The sequence below is a fragment of the Cinclus cinclus genome, chromosome 3, assembly GCF_963662255.1.
Source record: "Cinclus cinclus chromosome 3, bCinCin1.1, whole genome shotgun sequence".
In the NCBI taxonomy this organism is placed as follows: domain Eukaryota; kingdom Metazoa; phylum Chordata; class Aves; order Passeriformes; family Cinclidae; genus Cinclus; species Cinclus cinclus.
Genome location: NC_085048.1, coordinates 38,796,859 through 38,820,897, shown reverse-complemented (window position 1 = coordinate 38,820,897; position 24,039 = coordinate 38,796,859). Strand labels below are relative to the sequence as shown.

Genomic DNA, 24,039 nt, shown 5'->3' with positions numbered 1-24,039 from the left:
GGCTGACACTAACATTTGACACCAGAGTGAAAGTGTTAATTTGTGTACTTTGTAGTGTCTTTCATTTTTCTAGATATTCCAAAGGGCATTTTTGTTTTGTGGACTGCACCTCTGATCTGTAAGACGAGATTACTCTTCCTCACACATACATTCCTCCTAGGGAGAGGAAAAAAAACTTTTGAATTAGCAAAATTATTTTTTTTTCTCTCTTTCAGAAGATATACTTCTGTATCATAAACTAAGGACTGAATTTCCAAATTAAGAAAAAATGCCTGGGACAGTTTTCCAAGGTAAACTTAAAATTCAGTCTCCTTGAATTCTGCTAGTAGCCAGAAGATACTGCTGAACTGTAGTGCTTCCATTGTATCTATTTCAAAGAATCTATTTTCTTAATCCTTCTTAGAACACAGGCTGGAATATAGAAAGTTGAACAGATGATAAAGTAAATTTTGTAGTGAGTTCATTATTATACCAGCATGAAACTCTACCAAACAAAAATACACGGACACTCAGTGCATATTACCTATTGCTGTTCGAAAGCTGCAAGTTGCAAGATGATCAAACACTGGTGAAGTCAACAGAATGCTCTTCAAATACTTCATCATTTAATGTTATTAAAATAATTTCTTATTTGCATACAGAATTTCATATGGCATATTATTTACAAAAGAGCTCAATGTAATATAAAATTGTTTACATTCATTATAGGAACTTATTAATTATTCTGGCTAAATAACACAAAATCAAACATATTCCCTGCATACAAACGATTTCTCAAACAAAGCTCAACAACCTGAATATTTTCCATCTTTTATTCCTCACTGTCTTACACTCAGCTGTTCTTGCCAAGGAAAGAGATACAACCTTTGCTTCTGCCTTAAAATTCCAAACTGTTCTTACCTTATGGCTGATAGAAGATCAGCATTGGCATGAACATTGTTAAACATTACTGCCTTTTAAATGTGTAAAGTTCTATTGTTTACATCACCAAAATTACCTTAACATTTGTTACACTGTTACTGGAGTTCCATGCCTTCAATTTTCAATTGTTGCAATTTCAGGCTTTGATATGTTTATGATCAAGCTCACAGAGTATGTGAATTGTTGGAAAACAGAAAAATTTGAATGGAGCAAAACTTGCACAAAATTTACCCTCTTTGAGCATCAATTTTGGCAAGGATGGGTGAATGACATTTTTAGTGAAAAGACTGTTTTTCATCTCTTATTACTCAACCTTGGTGTTATGCAAATTCCCTGAAATTACATATGTGAAATCAATGGGCATTACTGAAGTAATAGAACTTAAGATATTTCCAGTTTGAAAATTATCCTCTCGTAAAAATAAATGAGAAGTATATTTGCCATACAAGAATTATGGCATTAATAGTGATAGAACTCAATTTTTCACATTTTTGCATTTTCCTAAAGACATAAAGTACTGTTCATGTAAAAATAAGGCTGGCAAAAAACTTGAGGGAAGCAGTATTTCTGTCTATGAAGTCTATGTAGAAAGATAATGAACGAAATTATTTTCAAGAAAGGATAAACAGAACACCATAAATTCTCTCAAGAACTGGCAGAATGCAAAAAATGCTTCTATCTGCTACAGGAACTGGACTAAGCACTCAACAAGTCTGCTGAATGAACACCTGGCATGTACAATATGGCAAGTGCAACAGGATTTATCTGCTCCCAAAATGCCAATGCAAAAGTGTCACCTCCTCTGCATTACAACTTTTAAATGAACAGCTATTTCAGACGTTAGCAGAATACATCAGTAGTATGAGTGTGCTGATGTTCACGAACTTCCAGTAAATTCTGAAATTCCCATCAGCAGTGGGTCAGTTCCCTTAAGTTTATCAATATCCACTTGTACTCAAAATGTTTTTACTGTTGCAGACCAGCGAACAGAAATTGAAAACATCCACTAATGACACCAGCCTAAAGATGGCCTTTGCTGGTGTGCTATAAGGTATCAGAGTATGTTTCAAAACCAGTATTTGAAATTAAGATAGACAGGCATATAGACAGTTATATGCAATCCTTATCTCACTACACATCCAAATTAGAGAAGTAGAACTACTATCCTGTGTGTGTATGGAACAAAATAAACTGTTATTTGAAGAGTAATTTCTTGAGGTCTCACATGAGGATGCCAATTAAAACCCACTGGTTTTGTACCCAAAGCATCCACAACTGTTTCTGCCACATCTACATTAACGTGTGTTAAAAGTACACTGTAGAAGTAACAAAATTCCACTTGCCACCATCACCCAGCAACTGTGCCCCCGGCTGTGATCTGCAAACTACTAGAGGCCAAATTTTAAGTCTGTCAGGCATTTTGTTGTCCCTTTTTTTTTCAGCATAAAAGAAAATACAGTCTGACCCTATCATGGAGGTGGATGCATTGAGTAACAGTTTTATTCCTCTGTTACAGAAAATTTCCTAGGTCTGAGAACAAGATCTTTGATAGAGGTAGTGATTTCCTGGAGCTCTTTTCGAATGCTTTGTGCTCCTTCCTCCTCTTCCATGTTATCTTTTGTGTCACTGTCTCCATGTTCAGTTTTCTTAGTCTGGGTGGTCAATTGTTTCACCACTAATCCATGGTACTTGACTATCAGTGAATGCTGATCCTGAGGGCAAAAAATGACAACAAACCCAGGGGACGTCAATGTTACAGAGAAGGTAGACAGAGCTATAATTAAAGATGGAGTTCTTAAAAAAGCATTCTCCTATTCTTGGGCAAAGAGAGTTAGTGATACAGAAATACATTTCTAATGAAGTATTTGACAACCTAAATTCCAAGAGACATTCAAAGAGGCAGAAACCTGAAAGTGCATCCATGCTGCAAAAACAGGACAATTATCCACTGACTGCATTAAAGCAATGCAGTTAGTAAAAATCACCAGTTTTGGCAGTTACAGAATCTCAATATATTTCCTCTTGAAAAGGTACATCTTTCTTTAAAACTGGATTAGAAAAGTTTAAAAAGCAACCATGCTCCAGCTCAGAGGAAAGACTTAAAAATGTTCAGTTGTAAGAATCATAACAACCCTCAAGACAGAGCTGTCTCTATGGTTAAGTCAAAAGATAATAAAATATTAATTTTTACATTTTATTAAAAAAATTGATGACAGACAGATCCCTGAAAAGATAGGTTTGCAGTGCAGTACAGATCAGAGGAATTGTATATTCTGTACATAAAATAATGTTTAGAAATGAAACCCAAAGGTGTCAGATTTACGCAGCAAAAATAGTGTAAGGTATAACTTTCATGTTCTGTCATACAATTTCCCCTTAAAAAGCTAGAAAAGAATACCTCTGGAATCTTGCCACTTAGGAAATTAATGATCTGTGGTACTGATCTTCCTGGTGCATGAAGCATGCAGTGAGTTGAAAACTGAAATAACAATACTGATGTCAGGTGCAGAACAAGAGCTGGATCTTCTGTGACTTTGAGCTGTTCGATCAGAGCTTGTCTATGTTGAAACAAGACTTGCCTAAGGAACAAGAATATATTAAACAAAAATATGATTCTATGATGCTATCATATAGTAGTTGATCACAGATGCTAAAACTTATTTAACATCAATTAATTTTAATTTTCTCCTCTGTTTATTTATGTGGAATTCCAAAACATTAATTAAAAAAATAACCCAAAAAACTATCACTGGCATAGCTCAGATTTTGAAGGACCCCTAGAGAATTGCTACACTATATTGCAGAAAGTAGTGAGCCAACAAAATGACCTAAATGTGAATTCTCCTCTTCTTCTCCCATGGATTTAGAACTGCTTGACTTTCTATTTTTCAGTTAAGCAGTTTGGAAACTCTTACACATTGAGTATGACTGCTCCCATACTAACCATCCAGCATTTGTGCAGCAATATAGCCACATTCCATAGGATAAATAAAATCAAGGTACCTTTCCTTCTTTTTGTCTCCTTTTTTCACCATAATACCACAAATATCCACTGCAGAATCAAGGCACGAAAGAAAATCTTCTATACTCTATTAAAAATAATAGAAACATTTAATCTGTGTCTGCAGATTGTAAAAAACTTTAACTACTGTGCACAATTATTCACACAAAAGATGACAGTGAATACACTTGAAATAAACTATAAAAGAAAGAGAAAGTAACATGTATTTAGAAGAAACTGCCTTTGTTCATCCTACAAACAACAGTTCATACACTTAAATACTAACCCAAACTGTACTTCATTAGTCTTGGAAATAAAAATGAATACATGTTCTACAATTACTTACAGACATATTTTCTATTAAGAAACATCTCAATATGGCCTTTTGCATAAAATAATTAATAAATAACTCTCCTTGTGCCTACACTGCCATAATCTGAATGTTTGGGGTATTTTTTTAAAATACCCATAATTACTAGTTAAGAAATACATGGGTGAAAAAGCAAGAACTCTGGGAACAAAATACAAGAAACATCAACCACTTAACAGTGGGGATTCTTGCTCACTTTTCACTCTTCTCACCTGCCCATGAAAGGTACACTGGATTCTGTATGGCAGCAAGGAGCCAAAGGTGGCTATCAGTACCAAAATGTAAGATCACCTTTTCATCTCTGAAAATTCACAGATATGAAAATACACTTTCTCTCACTACTGTACACATATACAAAAGAATATTTTTTCTTCATCCTTCACAACAGCAGAGGTTATGTACTATATGTGTCAGCTATTTTTTAGCATTGTATCAGCGAAACAGAAAATCTGAACTTGATTAACTTTTACCTTGCCATTCAGAGAAGTATGCAGTTTAGTTAAAGGACTTTTGGTATCTTCTGGCAGTTTACCTAAAATCTTGATTCTGCCCTGTATGGGAGAAGAATGGAAATAATTTGTAATATTAATCATCTTTTCAGATGTAAGCATATTTTAAGTGAAGCAATTACTTACAGAACAAACATCACTGATCTACTTGAGACTTTTAGAAAGGAACTTTTATTTCTGTACCTCACTTGTGATTGTAGAGTAATTTTCTGTTGTCATCATTGACTCAGATGCCAAGAAGTTAAAAACCAGATTTGTAATGTCTGTACACAGAGTCTTCAACAGGTGTTTGGCAAGAGTATCATCTGTTAAAATAAATTATTAAAGTAACTTACTATAGTTATCTGATTCCTATGATGTTATCAGAGTACCTTCCTAAATGTAGATAGACTCTATCAACCGTGAGTAGTGTGAGAAAGTTATCTGGACACATGAAGATAACATCCCACATTTGTTCTGACAAGATTCTTAAGGAACATCATTCAGTGAAAAATGTGAGTTTTCAGGTCTGTAAGAACATTTTAATGCACTGCTAGTGTTTCAAAGATGTATCTGTAAAAGCGGTAAACGAGTCCCTGTACAATCTTCCTGAACCACTGCTATTGATCAAGTCAAGAGTATACAAAGAAAAATTCTGCAGGACAAGCAGTTAAACAGAAGAACAGTCATATGACTTTAAGACTGAAATAGTGGATTTTTGAAAAAAAAAAAAAGGCGAGAGAATACGTGTCCAAGAACAAAGGCTAAGGGGAAATAATTCCATATATTATTCCAAAATACAGTAATATCAGGTTGTTTTGCTGCTGTTTCCTTCTGCTAGAAGATTTCCACAGGAAAAATTCTAGGAGAAAGCTGAATACAGCAGAAAATCTTGGAAATGTCTACAGTATTTTTCTAATGCTAACTCTTCTGTCACACCTTACAGACGAACCCCCTGCAAAACGAATATGACCAAACCTATGAGGTTTAAACAGCAGTTTCTTAGAATCAGGTGGTACTCAATTTTTTCACTAGTGGCACAGCTGACAGAATAAAGTGAGAATACTAATATTTTCATTTTTTTTCACCTAGACAGGGAAAAACTGGAAGGAATGCAAACACTTGGGAAAGAAAGACAAGAACACAGTTATCCTGACATAAGATATTATAGAATATGGATATCAAATAAAGGGAATGTATTTCAATTACTGTGCAAAGCAAAGCACTTCAGCATAAAGGCAGTGTTAGGCATACTAAACACATCTCTAGTTTTTTCTTTTTAAATTTTCCTTTTTAAACTCTTGCTCCTGTCTGACCTATCATGTAGATTCTGAAACAAGTTTAACATTCTTGAAGGAGCATATTAATTATTCAAAGAATATATTTTGTACCTGTGAAATGTTTTGCTCCCTTTTCAAATAACCGAATGTTGTTGTACAAGTTTGAGAATTCCTCCTGCAAGTCCTTCATAGCCTGTCTTCTGTTGGCTCCAGAGGAAGATGTTGAAGATGTAAAAACGGAACGCACAACTTCCTGGTAAGTTTTTGTCAAGGGTCTTAAAACAAGAAAGAAGAAATGAGAAAACACTGAGTAAAGTGTGAAACTGTACAAGGTTTTCCCAAATATATCAGCAATAGAGAAAATTACCTCATTATATAGTAAATCACGGGGACGTGAACACTACAGAATTGTGAGATAAACAAAAAGCAAATTATGAAAATCAGAAAAAAATACAGAAGGAAATTAAAATATACTTAATGGCAGATATTCTAATGTTAAATGTATGTTATGTAAATGTATGCCAAGATTTTAACTCTTAACAACTCATCAATGGGAACAAGGTGAAAGATAAAAGGATTACCAGAAGCAATCCTATTCACAAACTTTCAGGGGTCTCTGGACAAATTTCTAAAGATGAAGCTACTATGGCACTCCAAGTTTATTCAAGCTTGGCTATTACAATCTTATGTTCCTTTTGCTCTGAACATATATATTCACATCCTCTCAGGTATGGAACATCTTTTAAAAGAAGTTATTAATCTCTGTATAGCTCAGTTTGCTGACGTAACTTACTATCTACACAGTTCACATGGGTACCACAGATGCCAGGAAACATGAACATATACCAAAGGCTGTCCAGAAGATGGGACTGGTGAAACACTAGCATGGATCAGTCTAAGGGGGTGGAAATACACCCATGAAGCTGAAAATGAGTTTGCAGGTCCATGTACTGCTAAGCAGAAGCACATTACTGTGTCAGCACAGCTTTCTAATACGTAAGACATGTGTAACATGGAGCTATACAGAAAAAGAGTATTGTGGTTCACATCTACCAACAAAGCACTCTTTTCTAAGCAAGAAAACACACTGAAATGCAGATTCATCTGAACTGAACCACTAATTTTTTAGTTCCAAATGAATTATTGAAATTACCTTCTTAGATGTTCAGCAATTTCTGTAATAAGTTCTTCAGGGCAATCCTGCATGCGGGTCTTTAAAACATCCTCAATTTCCTCTTGTGACATGAAAGGAAACTCCAGCTTCTTATTCCTCCCTGTAGTGGTCATAAACAGCACTCATTGAGAAAGCATTCCATTTAGTATTGCTGCAATTACTCTGTGGCATGAGACACTGGGAAAGCCCCAAGTCCAAACACCACAGAAAAAATGCATTATTAACAATGGAAAAAAGGGATGATTGCATATAACAGTTGAATTTTACATATATGAAAAACTGAAAAAATTTCTCTTTTGATCACTTAGAAGTTTCTGTAATAGACAAGTGAAGTAGTGTATGAGCATATGCATTTTCGGTGACATTTTTTCAATTTTCTTGGCCCATTTGTTTAGAAAACATAATGTCACCAAGACCAAATAAAATTTAAAGTGCCAAAAGTGAATAGAGTGTTCCTACTTGAAGGATTTCACAATGTTGTTGTTTTTATTTTTTTAAACTCCATTTAGTAAGGTACGCATTTGTGTAACACAGTATCCTACACTTGAGGTTACAGTATAAAGTCTGAAACATGATAAATTAAACCAGATGAGGTGTTCCAGTAATAAAAGAAACTTATACGCATACAATTTAGTGCATCTGTATTTCAGTTTTGCACAAAACATGAACTTTTCCTGGGTGCTGTAGAATTTTTACATATAAGAATGAGATCAGAATGATGACAAAGAACCAGAAACCAGGATGTGTTCCAAATGCACCTTAAAACAGCTTACTGTACACATAAGCATGGAGATCCATGATGTTGCTTGTTGTGTCACAGTAGTAACAAAAATATAAGGCTTATAAACAAATAAAAAGGGAGGATAAAACAGGTTTTAAGGATCTTATTTACGTTTGAATGGTTTCATCTGAGTTTACTTTGAGATTGTGCTTCAAGCTATTTATTATAATACAGCAATACAAGCAGCAGTAAGGGCAAAACAGAAAGCCTACACCAAAAACCAAAAGTGCCTGAGCATTGTTTTACTCAGAAACTGAGTAGTCCTGAAAAATAATTCCATTTTATATGAATTACAGTACTCTGTGAGAGCAGTATCAAACAAAATTACTACACTGTATTTCACACTTCAAATACCATATTTAAAAGTATTTTTCAGTCAGTATTGAGTCTGGACACTACATATAAAATGGAAGCACACATTTCTGGTTCTTCATCTAACAAAGAACGTGCTTGCTTCATTTGCAACCACTGCTTGCTCTAAATCTAACAATGTTGGCTTTTACTTAGCAAGCTGTTCGTGCTCCTTCTTGTAATAATGAAGGTAGAGAAACAGTCACCAATAAGGAGCGATATTAAAACTATAAAAACAAAAGTCTTGACTGTGTATTTTATTCCTATGAAGAACAAGCCTATTTGATTGCTATGATTTGTTAATTTAGGCCATTCATTTATCATACACTATGCAGCAGGCTGTTACAAAATCAAGTGTAACATCCACCCCAAAATGTACAGCATTTCCTACATAAAATAATAAATATAAAATGCTATTATTTCCTTGACTTAAATTTATTTTTAAAGACTAAATTATACCCTTCAGTGAACATGTCATGTCTGTTTCACTTAAATAGCAACATCAGATCCATTGATACAATTTTAACTACATAGTATTCTCATCTTCTTGACATGTTACCTGACCTTACCTAGACAATAGGGGAAAAACAGAAGTAGAAAAAAAAGCAAGTAGTAAAACCATGTTGAATAGATAGTGCCTAAAATAAAATTACAAACCTGCAGCAGTCCCTTGCGACTCTTCATCGCTATCAGCATCCTTTCTTCCTTTCTTCTTGGTTTTCTTAATCTTTATCTCTCTGGCATTCCCACCACCTCCTCCTCTCACGCTTCCACTGCCCTCTGGTGGGGAATTACTTGCTTAGTACACAGCAAAGTTGTAGCACTTAAAAAGTTTACAATACCATGGTAATTCATCTCTGTCACTTGTTAATGCTGGATTGAAAACCACAACCTCATTCTAAACACAACCTAGAACACATATTTCAGAATTTTAGGGCCGTAACTTTCATTCTTAAGAAAAAAAAGCAACTGAGGCAAAGCTTTGTTTAATCTAATGTCATTAATAAACACAAATACACCAGTATCAAATGCATATAATAATAAAAAGAAGAGTAATGTCTTTCTTCAGCTAGAAACAGATGAGATACCAAAGTCCATAATGCAGTTGTGGATTTTCTGTCAGCTGAAAATGGCATCTTAGTAAGCATTTAGCATTTTTATTCAATGATGCTAAATAACTGAGTTTGTAAAGAATATTTTCATAAATGTAACTCTATTAATTTTCAGAGAAAGAGTCCAACACTATAAGCATTTATCCAAAATATTCTTGGATGCCCACATTCAACTAACTAGAGCACCTAATCTTTTTTGACTTTTCCTAGATGACTATAGAGCAATAGGATGTTCCAGTTCTGACAAACATAACAAATTACTTTGTTCAGAAGTCCTGCAATCAATGTATGCAACTGCAGACAGAGTCTCAATTTGCTATACAGTCTCTCTCCACAAGGCAAGCTCTTCTGCTCTTTGTTCCCTTTCTCACAGCCTCTTCTGTTATTTTTTTCACTTGGAAGAAATTTAAACATATATATGTGCCATACATATATACACCATGCCTTGAGAAAGTATGTGTTCTTTTCTTTCCATTTAAATATGGTCCAAGGTTTCAAATAACTAGTATTGTTTAAGAAAAGGAAACAGAAAGATAAGATGCTACTACTTAAAAAGCTAACTGCATCTGTTATCTGCCATAGATGGATTTTTAAGCATCACTTTGCAGGAACAGCCAAAAAAATCAGTGCTTTTCACAAGCTTATTTGAAATATAACTGCATTACAGCAATTATATTACATAAAACTGTTATGTTGGGGTGTTTTTAGGTAATGCACATAACAGTCCATAATAAAACATTTCAGGGTAGTGCTTGCTGAGGGTGCAGCATGTTACCTGTGGGTATGAATTTGTCTAGACACGCAGTACAGGCTCAGTGGAGTCTCACTCCTCAGAGGTCTGGAAACCGAAGTCATTCTCTTATGACAGTTCAATTAAAGTTTCCAGCTCCTCTACCTTTGCTATGGCCTAGAAAAATCTGCCATCTCTTGTGGCAAGAATAAGTTTAATTTCTTTCCATTTCAACTCAGGGCTAGTCATGCTTTTTTTCTTAAGAGTAGAATGTTCTATTTTGCAGTTAAGTATATTCAATCCAGCCAGAGTCATCACTGCTCGAATTTTCTTACTTTCAGTAGCACAGTAACACTCTGCAAGTGAGCTCAACATAGATGGCTCAGCTGTGTTGTAACAGCAAAAGACCTGGAAAAAAAGTTACTGGAATTCAGAGACTTCACACTGAATACTATTTTAAAAATCAGCAAGATTTCAAAGGGTTACTCACACATTTTTATTCTTCCTTCAACTGAAATCTACTCCAAACAGTCACCACACAAATGGAGTAAAGTTTGGGATTAATTTAATCCAGAATACACCTCGAAGTAAACTGTCTTAATCTCTAAGTAACTGTTATATGTGCAAACAACAAACAATTCTATGGCATTATTTTCTCAGAAAAGATGACAAGTATTCTTCAAAAACTCCCCTGCCAAAAAACTCATTCTCAATTTAGACAAAGATATTTTGGAATTAACATCTCAAAACTAATAATAAGAAACATTAATTTTCATGGATCCCTGAAAAATGGAGACTAAAATTGTACCTATTTAGTGTAATAAAATATGGCACAGAGGTCCTTCACCTAATACTGGTTTTATTCAGTCTTATGTGACCATACTGTATAAAATAATAAATAAACACAGAATTCCTTGCTTCTAAAACCAGTTACTTTGTGTCAAATTAACTCAAGAGACCGTTATAATACTTCCTCTGCATTTCCAAGTCTGAAATTAGTTCTCATGGGAATAGCTGAGATGTATCCACATCCACAGTATAATGGTAAACAGTTGGATTATTTCTTAAATATCATAAGCAGTGGACTGGAAGCATTTAATGGACTACAAAATATACTAACTTTGTATTTGAGTATCCAAAGATAAAAGAAGTGGTTTTTCTTGTTTTTTTTTTCTTTTTCCTTAAGCTGAATATTGCTATTTTACCTGTTGCTTTCTTTCTTCTTTCATCCTTTTTGTCTTTTTTATTAGCATATGAGTTCTCTAAACAAGAAGCTTGTTTTAAATCTTCTTCAGTGATTAAATTAACAGGGTTGTTTTTAATTTCCTAAAATGAAGAACATGCATATCATAGCAAAAAGATACACACAGCAATGGAAGAAACATTTAAGCCATTTGACCATTTTCAAGTACACTAATCAAACATCATGTTTTCCAAGTGCAACACATGAGACTGGGCTTCCTGAGTAAACCAGAATATAAATTACACACTTTAAATATAGAAACCTGGGGTTCATTTGTTTTGCTTCTTCTCTACTTCGTATTTCAGATAAGATGTACAGAAATCCTAACAGTGACTAGAAAGTCCCATGAGCTCTACTCCAACACTCAGTGTGCACTGCATCTTGACCAATAAAATACCTACTGTACCTTTTCTGCTCTCTGTTGCATCAGATCAGAAAAGAGGTCAGCACAGCTGCTTAGAAATTTCTCACTGACTGCAATGGTGTCACTGAAGATTAAACCTGAAGAGCTTTTGTTTAAAGATCTCATCACTTGCTGAAGCAAAATCCCCACATCTTCTACTGACAATGAGCTGGGCAGAAGAGTCTAGGGTAAAGAAAATTAAAATACAATAGCCTTGCAAGTGGATAAACAGAATAGACACAGGTCATTTGACATCGGCTAACTATTTAGAAAGCATTGCACTTTTCAAATTAAACTAATAATTTAAGAGAACACACTATTTTAAATCTTCTAGCATGGCAAATCTACGTTGCTCTAGTAATATGAGTTACCTCTGGGCAAATACATGCCAACTTCTTCAAGATGAAGCTCAACAGCTACAGAGCAACAGCAAACACAGAAGAACAGCAGGACTTATGATCAACAAACGTAGTGCTATAAGGTTTAAAATAAGGACTGAGCCAGGACAAAGTGACTAGGATTCCTCTGCTCACCAGAAGTGTTGTAAGTATTTAGTTGAGACATTTTTTCAAACAACAAACAAACAAACAAAACAAACAAAACCCCCCAAACCCCAATAGAAATATATTGCTCTCTAGCAGAGTACTTTCACGCTAGTTTTGAAATGTAAGTTAGTCTTGCGTATCTATAAACTGAATGCCAGTATATCCTTCCCCTGTTTTTGTTCAGATCAAATCAAAGGCAAATAATGTCCTTTTACTTGTCATTTTAATTAAACTTAATTTTCTTCTCTGACAACATAGAATTTCATTATACTTATGTGTAGTTGCAATAAAGTATCATTTGACACAACAACAAGACAAAAGACATAAATCCAACAAAAACAACTGAAAGGATTGCTTACTGCTACATCTATCCAGTTTCCAGAGCTGATGGCTTCCTCCACAGAGGCTTCAACTTGATCCACAATTTCTTGACCAACACAAGCTGCTCTCAGAAATAAGAGCTGTGCGGACTTGTATCTTTTTTTAATGTAGCCTGCTGGGTCAGGGATGCCAAGTCTATACAATGCATCAAATTCTAAAAAAATAGTTAGATATCTGTTAAAATTTAGTTTCTTCATATGCATGCCAGATCTTATGGGATGACTTTATTTTGAAAGCAGAAAAAATGACACATATTTTTTATACCAGTAAATGCAGCCTTAAGACAATGCTTACTCAAAACTTAGTTCATTAGAGGCTACATCTAAATGTTGGTAATAGAAGTATGCAGATTAAATTATGGATGTGACTTAGTGATCTGAGTTTAGAAAAAAAAATTTTGGGGATTCTTATACCATTAAGTTTGTATTTGCAGTCATATCTTTTTTCAAGTATTCTAATATAGCAGGAACAGTATTTACAATACATACAGTGTCCAAGTGTTTTATTTTCAACTATTTAGCAGTTTCTACTTAAGATGTGGGGAAAACACTCAAAGACTGACAGACCATCAGTCAAGCACTATTACAGAAATGCTTAATACTATCATTGTAAGTTATTGTGAACTTTTTCAATCTGTAAGAACAACTACTACTTAAGGCCTCACATTTTGGGACCAATAGGGGACATTCCTCTCTTTATTCAGATCCATGCTTTCCCACAGCTTGTGGTGTTTCAAAACACTATCACCCAGCATCACTCAGCTTGAGGTTACACAGAATTGTCTGGATTCAAATCAGGATACTAGTGCTACTCACTCCAGTTCTACAAATATTATTTTGGAAAAATATTCTTCCTGAGCACTGGATGTTTGGTTGTAACCTGGACACCTGGCCTGAAACTCCAGCCACAATGATCTGAAAAGTCTACAAAGAGCAAGCTAATCAATGTCTTCAGAGCAGTAATAAGAACAGCATTTGTAATTGTGAGAAACAGTTACTGTTTAGCAGTATGGTCCCCTCAGCTGAAATACACTTTGTTGTGATAAAGTAACACATATCATTATGATCAAGATGGTCTCTTAGCAAAGGAATATCAGCCACTGCATTGATTTCCACTCCTCCTTGTGGAGAGAGGCTTCACTCTTAAGCACTTGCTATATTAAGGTAAGACCAATTACCTACACTAGTTTTAAAAAGCTATTTTATCTGTAAGAATATAGATTAATTACCTAAGTAACCATTCTGCTTGAAAAAGGAATCCACCCATTTGTTCTGTGTTCTGGAATAGATGTCTGGAACAAACACAGCCTTATCCTGTCTCCCACCAACCACGGTGCCTTTCAGACGACCAGCGTTAACAAGTTCTTCTAGCAAAGCTACAAGAGGAAAATAAATGAAGAGATGTTTCCTAAGTTAGTATATCCATTAATCAAAAGATAGAAATTATTTTCCCTGGTTTGTTTCCTCTTTCTTTCCACCAATTAGTTTGTGCTTGCTCTAGTGAAACACTGCCGAGCTCTATCAATTATTTTAAACACTTACGAGAATTTCTTCACAAAAGCTCTGGAAATCAGACGATGTTTCTAAAGAGTGAACCACAATGGCAGGATCAAAATGTTTTTCACTGAACATACACCTGGGCAGTTTTAGCTTTTAATTTAAAAAATGCAGACATAGAAAAATCCTTCTCTGGCCAGAAGAGTAAAATATACTAGCATTTTATTAATAACTTCTCTTTGAATTCACTGCTTGCATGTTAACCAAAATGGAAAAAAAAGATCTGAACACAGAAAATGACATGAAAAGTCATTACTTAAACTGCATAACACAGTTGCCAAGTTGTTAGTAAAAACCACTTGAGAATACAAAAATACTTCTGACAAATACTGGTACCAAAGTACTAAGTACTTTATGATGCTGAATAAGGTTTTTAAAATCCATTTAAGTTGCACAGGAATATCTAATTTGCCCCATATGTTCTGCTCCTGCCTTTTTGCAATACAAGAGATATATTTTTAAAAAATCAGTGATATCAACTGCTAACTCTGCTTATTTCCAGAGCTTTGCCAGATGGTTCAATACTCAGTTTAAGTTAATTTCTATTTCTTTGAAGGACAAGCTTTACTCTGGAACAAAACATTAAATGGCATCATATGGCAAAGCTTCATCATTAAAGAAAAGCAGCATTCAACACTACAACATGCTTAGTACAGCACACAGAGGTTCAGCTCACTTATGCAGGAAAGTTTACCTGAGATCCCAGCTCCAGAAGAAACAGTGTAAATCATAATAGCTTTTGTCAGATATGCCCATAGTGTAGATGAGCTTCTATAAGCTAGCAGCTATTGAACACAACTGCCACTAGCAAAGATGAAAAATACTTACACTGAAAAATGCAGCAGAAAGAGAAACTGATTTAAAGTATATAGCTTTATGTAATTTAAGACAGGAGCCAGAAATCTTGTTCTGCCATGGTTCAGTTACATCAAATAAAACGGAAGTCGTAAGACCAATTCAGGAAATAAAATTAGCTTTTTATACTTCCTAATATTTTAGTTGCCCTAGAAAATAGTCAATGTGCCTATTCCACTTAAGCAATTGTCAGAAAATACAGCTTGGTTCTCCGTTTGCAATTTCAACTTCTTTTTGTTCAATGTTTTTAAGAAAAATAATTAGACTTTCCTAGAGATCCACAAAATTGGTTGAAAAATCTATTAATGAACCAGTCTTTAGGGAAAGAAGATGTCAGAAGAAAAGAAGTGAAATGAAGATATCTATTAAATTAAATTCTGTATTTTATCAAGTGCCAGCTTTAAAACTCCAGGGAAGAGGAGGTGCTCTCAGAGATTTCACAGACCATTGCTACAATTATGTCCAGACAATATTTTGTTCTAAAACAACAGCATCCCTGTAGAACTACCATAAATTCACATTTATTTTTAAAGGTGACCAAGTAGTTTGTAGTGTGCTATTAGGCCTCTATCAAAGTCTGACAAAGATGGTAAGTGGCCCTCTATGTCAGTCCTACAACAGTAACATAATGCTCAGAAATGTATAACATCTGTGATTTCATTAAGCTTTGTAATTAGTGTTTTAACCTGAAGCGATTCTAATTTCTAAAACTACTTTTTATTTTAAGTTTATGAGTGCTTTAGATGAATAGGAGCACAACTATGTGAAAGAACCAAAGAAAAATATTTATCCTTTCTAAACCCAACTATTGATTAAATAATTAGCTGTTTTGTAAATGATACAAATATTACACTGAACTTACATTTTTATTGTGGAAGAGACAGAAAACTGACAGACCACTTTTAAACACACTGCTAACAGCGACAGATATAAAAAGCTAAAAAGTAACATCATTAAAAGATATTTTTCAAGTTTTCAACATTTGTGAAATTGAAATGGTATCTCAGCAAATGGACACAATAAAATCTTACAGGGAATAAAAAGATAAAAAGCCTTTGAAACTTAGAAACTGCCAAGGCAATGAAAAACAGTAGGAAAAACTAAAGAAAAAGATGAACAAACTCACTAAAAAAAACCAACATGGAAGTACTAGATGTATTGTGATGAACACTGGTGTCAGGAAAACACCAGATCTCCAATTCACATTAACACTGTACATCATCAAAGCATGTATATACTTGATGTACTTGAAGGACTTATCTGAAATAGACTGTAACCAAAATACTGAAATTTGCTGGGTATTGAGACATTATTATAATGCAATTTCACAGATTTTCCCTTTAATATATGAAAACCTGGATGGCACATAAATGAAAAAAAATGTGAAATTTTTAAATTGATTATGTGAAAGTAGAGTGTTTATATGATTTTATTTACGTGTTAGGGATTTTAATTTTTAATGAATAAGCTTGTGTCAGAGAACAACAGGATAAGCAGAGAGATACTACAGTGGAGCTGAAGTGAGCAATGCCCTGAGGCCAAAAAGACCCAATCAAGAGAAGCATTAAGGTTCATGTGAAGAGACAGAAAATCATTAAAGGATTTTAAAAGACCAGCAGCACTTGGTCAGCCAGCATACAAGACTAATGGTGCTTGAAGCAGCATTTTTGAGAGATAGAAGAGGGCACACAAAGCGACAAACAAGTAGAGCCTAAAGATTTCAGCAGCTCAATAGGCAATCTTTACGCATTTCTATTTAGAAAAGGAACTGTGGAAAATAAAAGCAAACAGTTTAAGGATATGTTTTATCTCTCAGCATATAAAGTCATTTAACTAAGAGTATAACAAAAGCTTAGCCTCCATTATCACAAAAAAGTCAGTAAATAAAATCCTGAGCAATTAATGCCATTTGGCTACATAAAATCTGCCCCCATTCGTGTGCTTCACTGATAAAACTGCCAGTAGCTAAGGGCTAATAATGAAAGAAATTAATAAATAAGTACTTCTCGTATCATTCTGCCCCAAGAGGCATCTTGTCAACGAGTGTTTTCATTGCTTTGGATACAGAGAACATCCCTTCAGTTATGGAGATAGCACAAAGGGTTTAATACTTTCTATATTAAAGAGAAACACTTTAGATTTCAGAATTAAGGCTATATACTAAAAAGCTTATTTGAAAGCACACTTTTAATAATGAAGCATGGATTTCCTAACAAACACACAAAATATTCAGAATGAAACTCACAGTAAAGTAAATGTTCTTGAAATCCGTATCGATTGATCAAGCTACTTACAGGTGTAGGCCTTGGGGAAAAAAGAAAAACAAAACAACATAAATTAATGACATGAAACTGATGTGGAGAATCCAGAACTAAGAGAGGTTACTACAGATGGCAGAACTACATAGTATCTTAGCCTCAAGGTATTACACTGATGTTTGAAATCACTTACAAGGTTTTAATTCTGAATTACTGTGAAGTGGTAACACAAAAACTATGATAATTATTATAAGGAAACTTCTGCTTTGTTAAGTTTTCCTCTTCCTACAAAGTGACACAAAAATTTATTGATTTAATGAGAAAGACTTCTCTATAATCACATGTAGTGACCACATCTAGATGTAACCAAGGAGTGGTGGAGTGCCAAGAAGACAGATATTCTACAAAGTAACGGAAGAACTATAGATTAACATTTTCTTCAGCTAGACAAAAATATGTTGTATAGTGTATATTGTTATACTTCCCTTCTCTTCCAGAAGAGAGTCCCCATTTCTAACAAGTGAGTCTAACATAACTGAGAATTCGTCCCAGGAACTGAACTACACTTAGGGGAATCTATCCATAGCTCGTGTTTTTCTTTTCTTTTTCAATCACAAGTGAATCTGGCCCATAAAGACCTATGGCAAAAATATTTTACTATGTGGTTGCAGGCATTGCAATTTACCGCGTGATCGCAGTGAAGAGCCCACGAATGCGTGCTCGATGGCGGGACACAAAGGCTTCTGTAAAAATCACCCCACGGTTTTCCTGGTCTAGTTGTCCATGAATAATTCTGCCCAAACGCCTGGATAATGCCTGTAAATAGCAGAATTAACCTTTTCATTGCATGCCTTCTTCCATCAGATATATGGGTATCTAGTGACAGAAAACTTTGAAGAAAACAGAAGTATGGTTTGCAGATGCACCATGAAAACTAAGATTTAACCTTAGCATTAATTTTGTACAAAACAGTGACTTAAAGCCATGAATATTGCAAAGATAAAGAAAGAAGGTGGTCACACCCAATTCTGCATTTGCCAGGTTGGTGTCTTTCATCACCTGTATCAGGAAGTCTCCTGGAAGGTCGTATGCCTTGCAGAGCTCTGATACTGTCACCTGGCCAGTTTCCTGTAGTTTATCATTTATTTCTTCTGCTAATTGATCCAGATAACTCCTTTCATAAAAACAAGAAAAAGAAAAGACAACACATTAAGTGTGACATTCAAAGTCAACCTCAAGATCACATACTGCATAACTGACCTCTTTTAATATAGCTCTTTCTGTTACATCTTTGCAAAAACAAACTAAGAGTTATTTTAAATGAATAAAGGAGAACAGTGTAAGTGAAAATGTGTGTTTTTTTAAAAAAGTCTGCTAAGCAGGTAACTAGTAATAAGATGGGCCATTTATCTACTTGTATGAAGAGGAAAACATTATGTCAGTGAAAACTGGAAAAAAGCTTTAGTAAGCAAGACAGGTCTTAACTATTTCAAGAGAGCCACGAACTACATATTCTTTGACAAGAACAGATCCTGGAGCTCAATCAATAAAAAGAACAACCCTGTAAGACAATTACTTCAGTGGCTGCTAGTGTGCTGGAAGCCATGCTCAAACTAACTCAAGCATCTTGGGCTCGTGAGACAGAACAAGAGGTAGAAGGTTTGTCAATAGCTGAGGCAGACAGCAAAGCCAGAGAGCAAATGAAATCTGGCTGCTGTACACAAAGACACTGGGTAAGAAATGAAGCCTCTTAAATGCAGGACACTGAACACAGACACTCATTAGGGCCTTTACACCGTAAATTCACTGAATTGCTTTGCTGACATAGGCCTCACCTGCCTAAAGCAGCACTGATCACCACCAAGCAGCTCTAAGATCAGCCAAGAAAAATGTATTTCACTTCAGAAGTAACAAAGGTTGGACATTATTTTTAGTCTGCATTTAAAAAAAGTATGGTATGAATTATACATATTGCTCCTGAAGGTACTCACTCATTTATAAGCTGTCCCAGTACAAGCTGAATACCTTTTTCAGATTTAACAATGTCATTAGCTCTGTTTTCAATGTGCAGAAGGTCCACATTTATTACCTAAAAAAAAAATACCTCTTATCAGAACTTTAAATTGAAAATCATTCTCAAACATCGAGATATTAGTTACACATTCCTGTACCTTGAGAAAAGCTGCTTTTATTTTTTTATACTATTGCATACAAACACACTTAATCTGTGTTTTGGAATAAAGCAGCAAGGCTTTAGGGAAAAAAACCCCTCTCACTCCAACTGTTACAAGGTTAAAAGAAACCTATATAATAAAAAAAAAATACGAGAAAGCAGCACGACAAAACAGGAAACCGGCTTTCAAGAAAGGTTTTCTGTTTCCAAATCATTTTGCTCAAGCCTGAAGGGAAAATTAACCACAGAGGAAGACTACTGCATGATAAAGATTAGTGGAGGCAAGAGAATAATGAACGAAGAGGGAAGATTCAAAGAGGCATGCAAAGTTAATTCTGCATGCTCCTGCAGCTTTAAATTTAAATGGGAAACATTATTTCTTTTCTGTCTGCCCTCCTTAGTTTACAAAAAAAGAGTTCATAAACAAAAACTGTGTATATCAGTAGTGATTTCAGAAGTCGTAGATTATCACTAAGCAGAGAAGTTTCAGTAAAGCAAGAAATGGACAGATTAAATAATCGGCAGTACCCTGACATGAGCTCTTCATAAAATTTGTTCTGTTTAAAAAAAATAACTTAGCTGTAGCATAACTAATGAACTCCAAATTCACGCTATACATGGCAAAGAAAATAAAGAAGTATAAAGATTCTATTGTTAAAGTTACCTGTTGTAAGTCGACAATGTTAACTCGACCTTCAAGGAAAGTTAAAACACACTTTTAGTACATAAAACATATTTGAACAGATTTAGAATATAGTATAGCTCACTGTGCACACAATGTTTAATTACTTTTTCTGTAGACCAATTAAACTAGCCCATGAGTACCCAGAGACTGTTAAAACTTTCTACCCCTGCATGATGCTACTAACAAAAAACCCAGCAAATTTTAATTCAGTCCAAGCTGTCCCACTGGTATGATACACAATGGCAAACCACAAACCTGTGGCAATAGTGAGAAAATGGCTAATCTGTATGGACATAATAAGATAATTTTTCTAAACTTATGATGCTGTGTTCATTTTTTTTAAACATATGTACTTAAGTGTAACTCTAAGTACAATACACTGCCTGCTCATTAAAGCCATCAACAAAATGGTTTCCTCATATATCTAAGTCACATCTCCCAATACAGGTGGCTCTTCACATTGGTAAAATAAAAGACCTGTCAATGACAACTTACAAATATTATTATTACTAATGCTGTGAAAGGAGAATGACTTTGAAATTCCAAGACAAGGCCAAGACAAGGCCAAGCATCTCGGCAAGGTACTAAACTATAATCAAAATGCCAAATTTCCTTCAAAAGGATTTTTATACAACTTGTGTGTCAGAAATTCCACATGGGTGAAAATAAGCCAAATAACATACTTTGGTATGCTTACCAGAAAGCTTGACACAGATCTGAAGCAAGAGCAAAAGAGCAGTAGGTGAATTAATGTGTAGATGAAGCAAACTGACTTTTTCTGAAAGATTAAGGATACTGAAGACCTTCAAATTCTTTGTGTAGCCTTCAAAATTAACTTCCAAATCCAAAGGAAGAAGGAAAACGCCACACTTACCACCACAAACATGAAGCTCATCGCGGATCTCCTTACTAATCTGTGCTGGAGTGACATATTCCTTGCCATCAAGCGTGTGCACGACTTCCAGCTGCTTTTCTGCAATCAGCTTTGTGACAATTTCAATACAATTCCGTTCCGACAATCTGTCAAAACCAGAAGGAGTCAGCAGTGATCCTAAGGAAGCACCTCCTAAAAAAAAATTACCTTCAAAATGACGTTTCAAACATACTAAATACAGGAAGTACAACGAAGATTGCTTGCAGTTCTTTGCGAATATACTTTTTCAGACAAAGAAATTAATATCTGTATCCTCCTTATCACCCACCAAATTATCCATATGGCTTCACTTAGGCGAGTCATCTCTCCAAAACTTTTACTCTCCTCCTGAACAGCTATCAGCCCTGTCAGCTGTCAGAACGCACCTGCTGGGGAATTTAGGAACGCTTGTAATTAATTATAGAATACCTGCCCGTGACACTTCTGTGCGCTTTTATCTTACTTTCGCGCGTTTCGGATTCATTTTCCTTTAACAAAAACAAGTTGTGGAAAACGATCTCGACTGGTCAAGCAGACAGAAGGGACAAACCGAGCGCCGCAGCCGCGACGATTTTGAGCAACTCGGACTTAGCCGTGACTACACACTCAGCGGCTCCCGCGGGCCTGCCCGTGCTCGGGGGTCCCTGAAGGGCCCGCGGTGCTCCCACCAGCGACACAGGGAGCGGCGGCGGGGCCGCGCCCCGAGGGTGCCCGGACCGGGGGCCGCGGCCGAAGCGGCACGGCAGGCGGTGCCGGCGCCGCCCTGCTCACCTGTGGGCTACCTCGGCGAACTGCGCCCGCTGGAAATCGGCCGCCAGCCGCCGGATCTCCTCCCAGGCCGCCGCCATCGCGGCGCGACACGTCAGCCCCGGCCGGGCAGCGAACGGGGCCGGCCTCCGCTGGCAGCGCCGCCCCGCGGCACGGAGGGGACCCTGCGCGGGCTTGGCCGTCAAAAACAAACGGAGTAAAAGCTAGCTACGAGAAAGAGAGCAGAAAGCGGCTTGCGCACGCTCGGGGCTTGGCTCTAGCAGCTGGATTACGGCGGGGCGGGCACGGGAGCGGCTCTCCTTTGCTGCCCGCGGCTGCTCCGGCTGTGGCAGCTGGGCCTGGGCTGTGAGCCCAGCTTCCAGCGTGAACGGCGCTAGTGCCGCCGCTACTTTCGGTGGTTTCCCACTGCCGAAACCTGAAACGAAGTTTAGACCACGAGTTGGGTATGAGGGCAATAGTGTCGCCACTTAACGGGGCGCTTTACGCAGGGAGGGGCAAGCTGAATTTGTTTAGCTGTCAGATCAGAGGTGAGCTGCGCAGACTTAAAGGCCTTTTCGGCGCCCATCTGGAGCCGGCTGCAGGGCCCGTGGCGATGGCAGAAGGCGCTGCGCTGGGAGCGCTGCGGCCCCGGGCCGAGCGGAGGGAGCCTCGGCCGCCGGTGCTCGGCACATCCCGGGCGGGACAGCGGCAGGACGCTGGGAGCTGCCCCGCGCCGGGAACGGGGTCCGTGCTGCTGAGGGCCTGCCCCTGTCCTTCCAGATTTCTTGCTGCTTCCTGCATAGCCGCTGTTTTCACTGACCCTGACAGCCACTCTTGAGACTCTGCCTTCGAAAAGTCACAGGAAAACGTCTCTGGCAGGGTTGGGATCGTGCTGAGTGCAGCTTAAATAGCGTGAACAAAAACTGCAACTGGCATAGTAAGCTGTAACAGCATTTATAGTGGGATGAGTACGTGGCTTCAGTTTTACAGGTCGTTCTCTCTGAGATAAAAATATAGGCGCAGGATTCGTTTAGGCATCCGAGGTTTGCTGTTGAGGTTTGGTCTTGCAGCCTTTTCAGGCAGCGAGACAGGCTCCTCAAACAACAGCTCTTCCTAAAAAAATAGGTCTGAACCAAGCTCACTAATTACAGCTGTGTTCCTCTGCAGGCAAAGAAAACAGCAAGGGAGATTGCCTAGCCAGGTCCTTGATTTAGGTGTATTTCTCTGAATTAATAATATAGTGCAAGAATAGGGAAAGAAATGCGATAGCAATTTTGGGGCAGTTTTTTTGAAGGTTCCATAGAAATAGGCTACCCTAGGGGGACGTCAGGAAAAAGGAAAAAGGACTAGGGACTTAAAACTGTATTCCTCCTACCTAATCTTAAATGGATTTGAAATCCTTTATTTATATGTATACTCTACCAGGCAGTAGAGAATCCTTTTCAGCTAAAATTTGAAACACTGGACTGGCCAAACTGGGTGTCATAGTTAAGATCCCAAAGTGATGTATAATGGCTGGGACTTCACTTATCTGTGTATGAGTTCAAGCCACAGTTCCCAGACTTTTGGGAATAGTCATCTGTAAATAGAGCTGGGTTATTGTTTGTTGTAGTTTTAAAAATTTTAATTAAGGTTAGAGTTATGTTCACCAGCATGCAAAGAAGGAGCAGATGAATCATAAATACCCAACAGTTCTAAGCATTTGATATTTCCAAATTGCAGGTCCTGAGTCCGCAATCAAAGAAATTTTATAAGGACCCTTTTCTTTTGAGATGTATGTACACATGGACAACAGATGCATTAATATTTTCTATACCTAATTGCTATTCAAATAGCAATACAGATTTTTTTTTTCTGTAGAAATCAATTTTCTTTAGACAGCTTATAAGTTAAATCTTGTTTTAAAAATAGAGTAGCTGATTCATTTTACTGTACTTAAGGTTACTTTACTAATCTCTTGCAGTTAACTGAGCTCTAATGTTATTAGCATCTGTTTTATGTATGGGTATGATGCTGAAAAATGAAGTTGATACCATTTATTTTTCTGCAGTTCTTCTGAGTTCACTGCTTGC

At 36.5% G+C, this 24,039-nt stretch overlaps 1 protein-coding gene across 2 annotated transcripts; it reads right to left on the bottom strand.

Annotated features, from left to right (window-relative positions):
* Window positions 1–583: 583 nt before the first annotated feature.
* UFL1 (UFM1 specific ligase 1) lies at window positions 584–22,075 on the bottom strand. 2 transcript variants are annotated; one of them, XM_062489892.1, is made up of 19 exons: window positions 21,992–22,075; window positions 21,182–21,327; window positions 20,287–20,315; window positions 19,441–19,538; window positions 18,509–18,623; window positions 18,135–18,265; window positions 17,437–17,495; window positions 14,009–14,155; window positions 12,759–12,934; window positions 11,858–12,037; window positions 11,414–11,534; window positions 9,024–9,146; window positions 7,214–7,334; window positions 6,172–6,335; window positions 4,985–5,106; window positions 4,763–4,843; window positions 3,925–4,010; window positions 3,320–3,500; window positions 584–2,633 (listed from the first exon to the last, which is right to left on the bottom strand). In XM_062489892.1, exons 1-19 carry the CDS (start codon window positions 22,066–22,068, stop codon window positions 2,421–2,423), a joined length of 2,370 nt encoding a protein of 789 aa, XP_062345876.1. In that variant the 5' UTR covers window positions 22,069–22,075; the 3' UTR covers window positions 584–2,420. The 2 variants fall into 2 exon arrangements, with proteins under 2 accessions (XP_062345876.1, XP_062345877.1); XM_062489893.1 differs by lacking the exon at window positions 4,763–4,843 and having other exon boundaries at window positions 3,925–3,973; window positions 4,990–5,106.
* Between the last annotated feature and the right edge of the window lie 1,964 nt (window positions 22,076–24,039).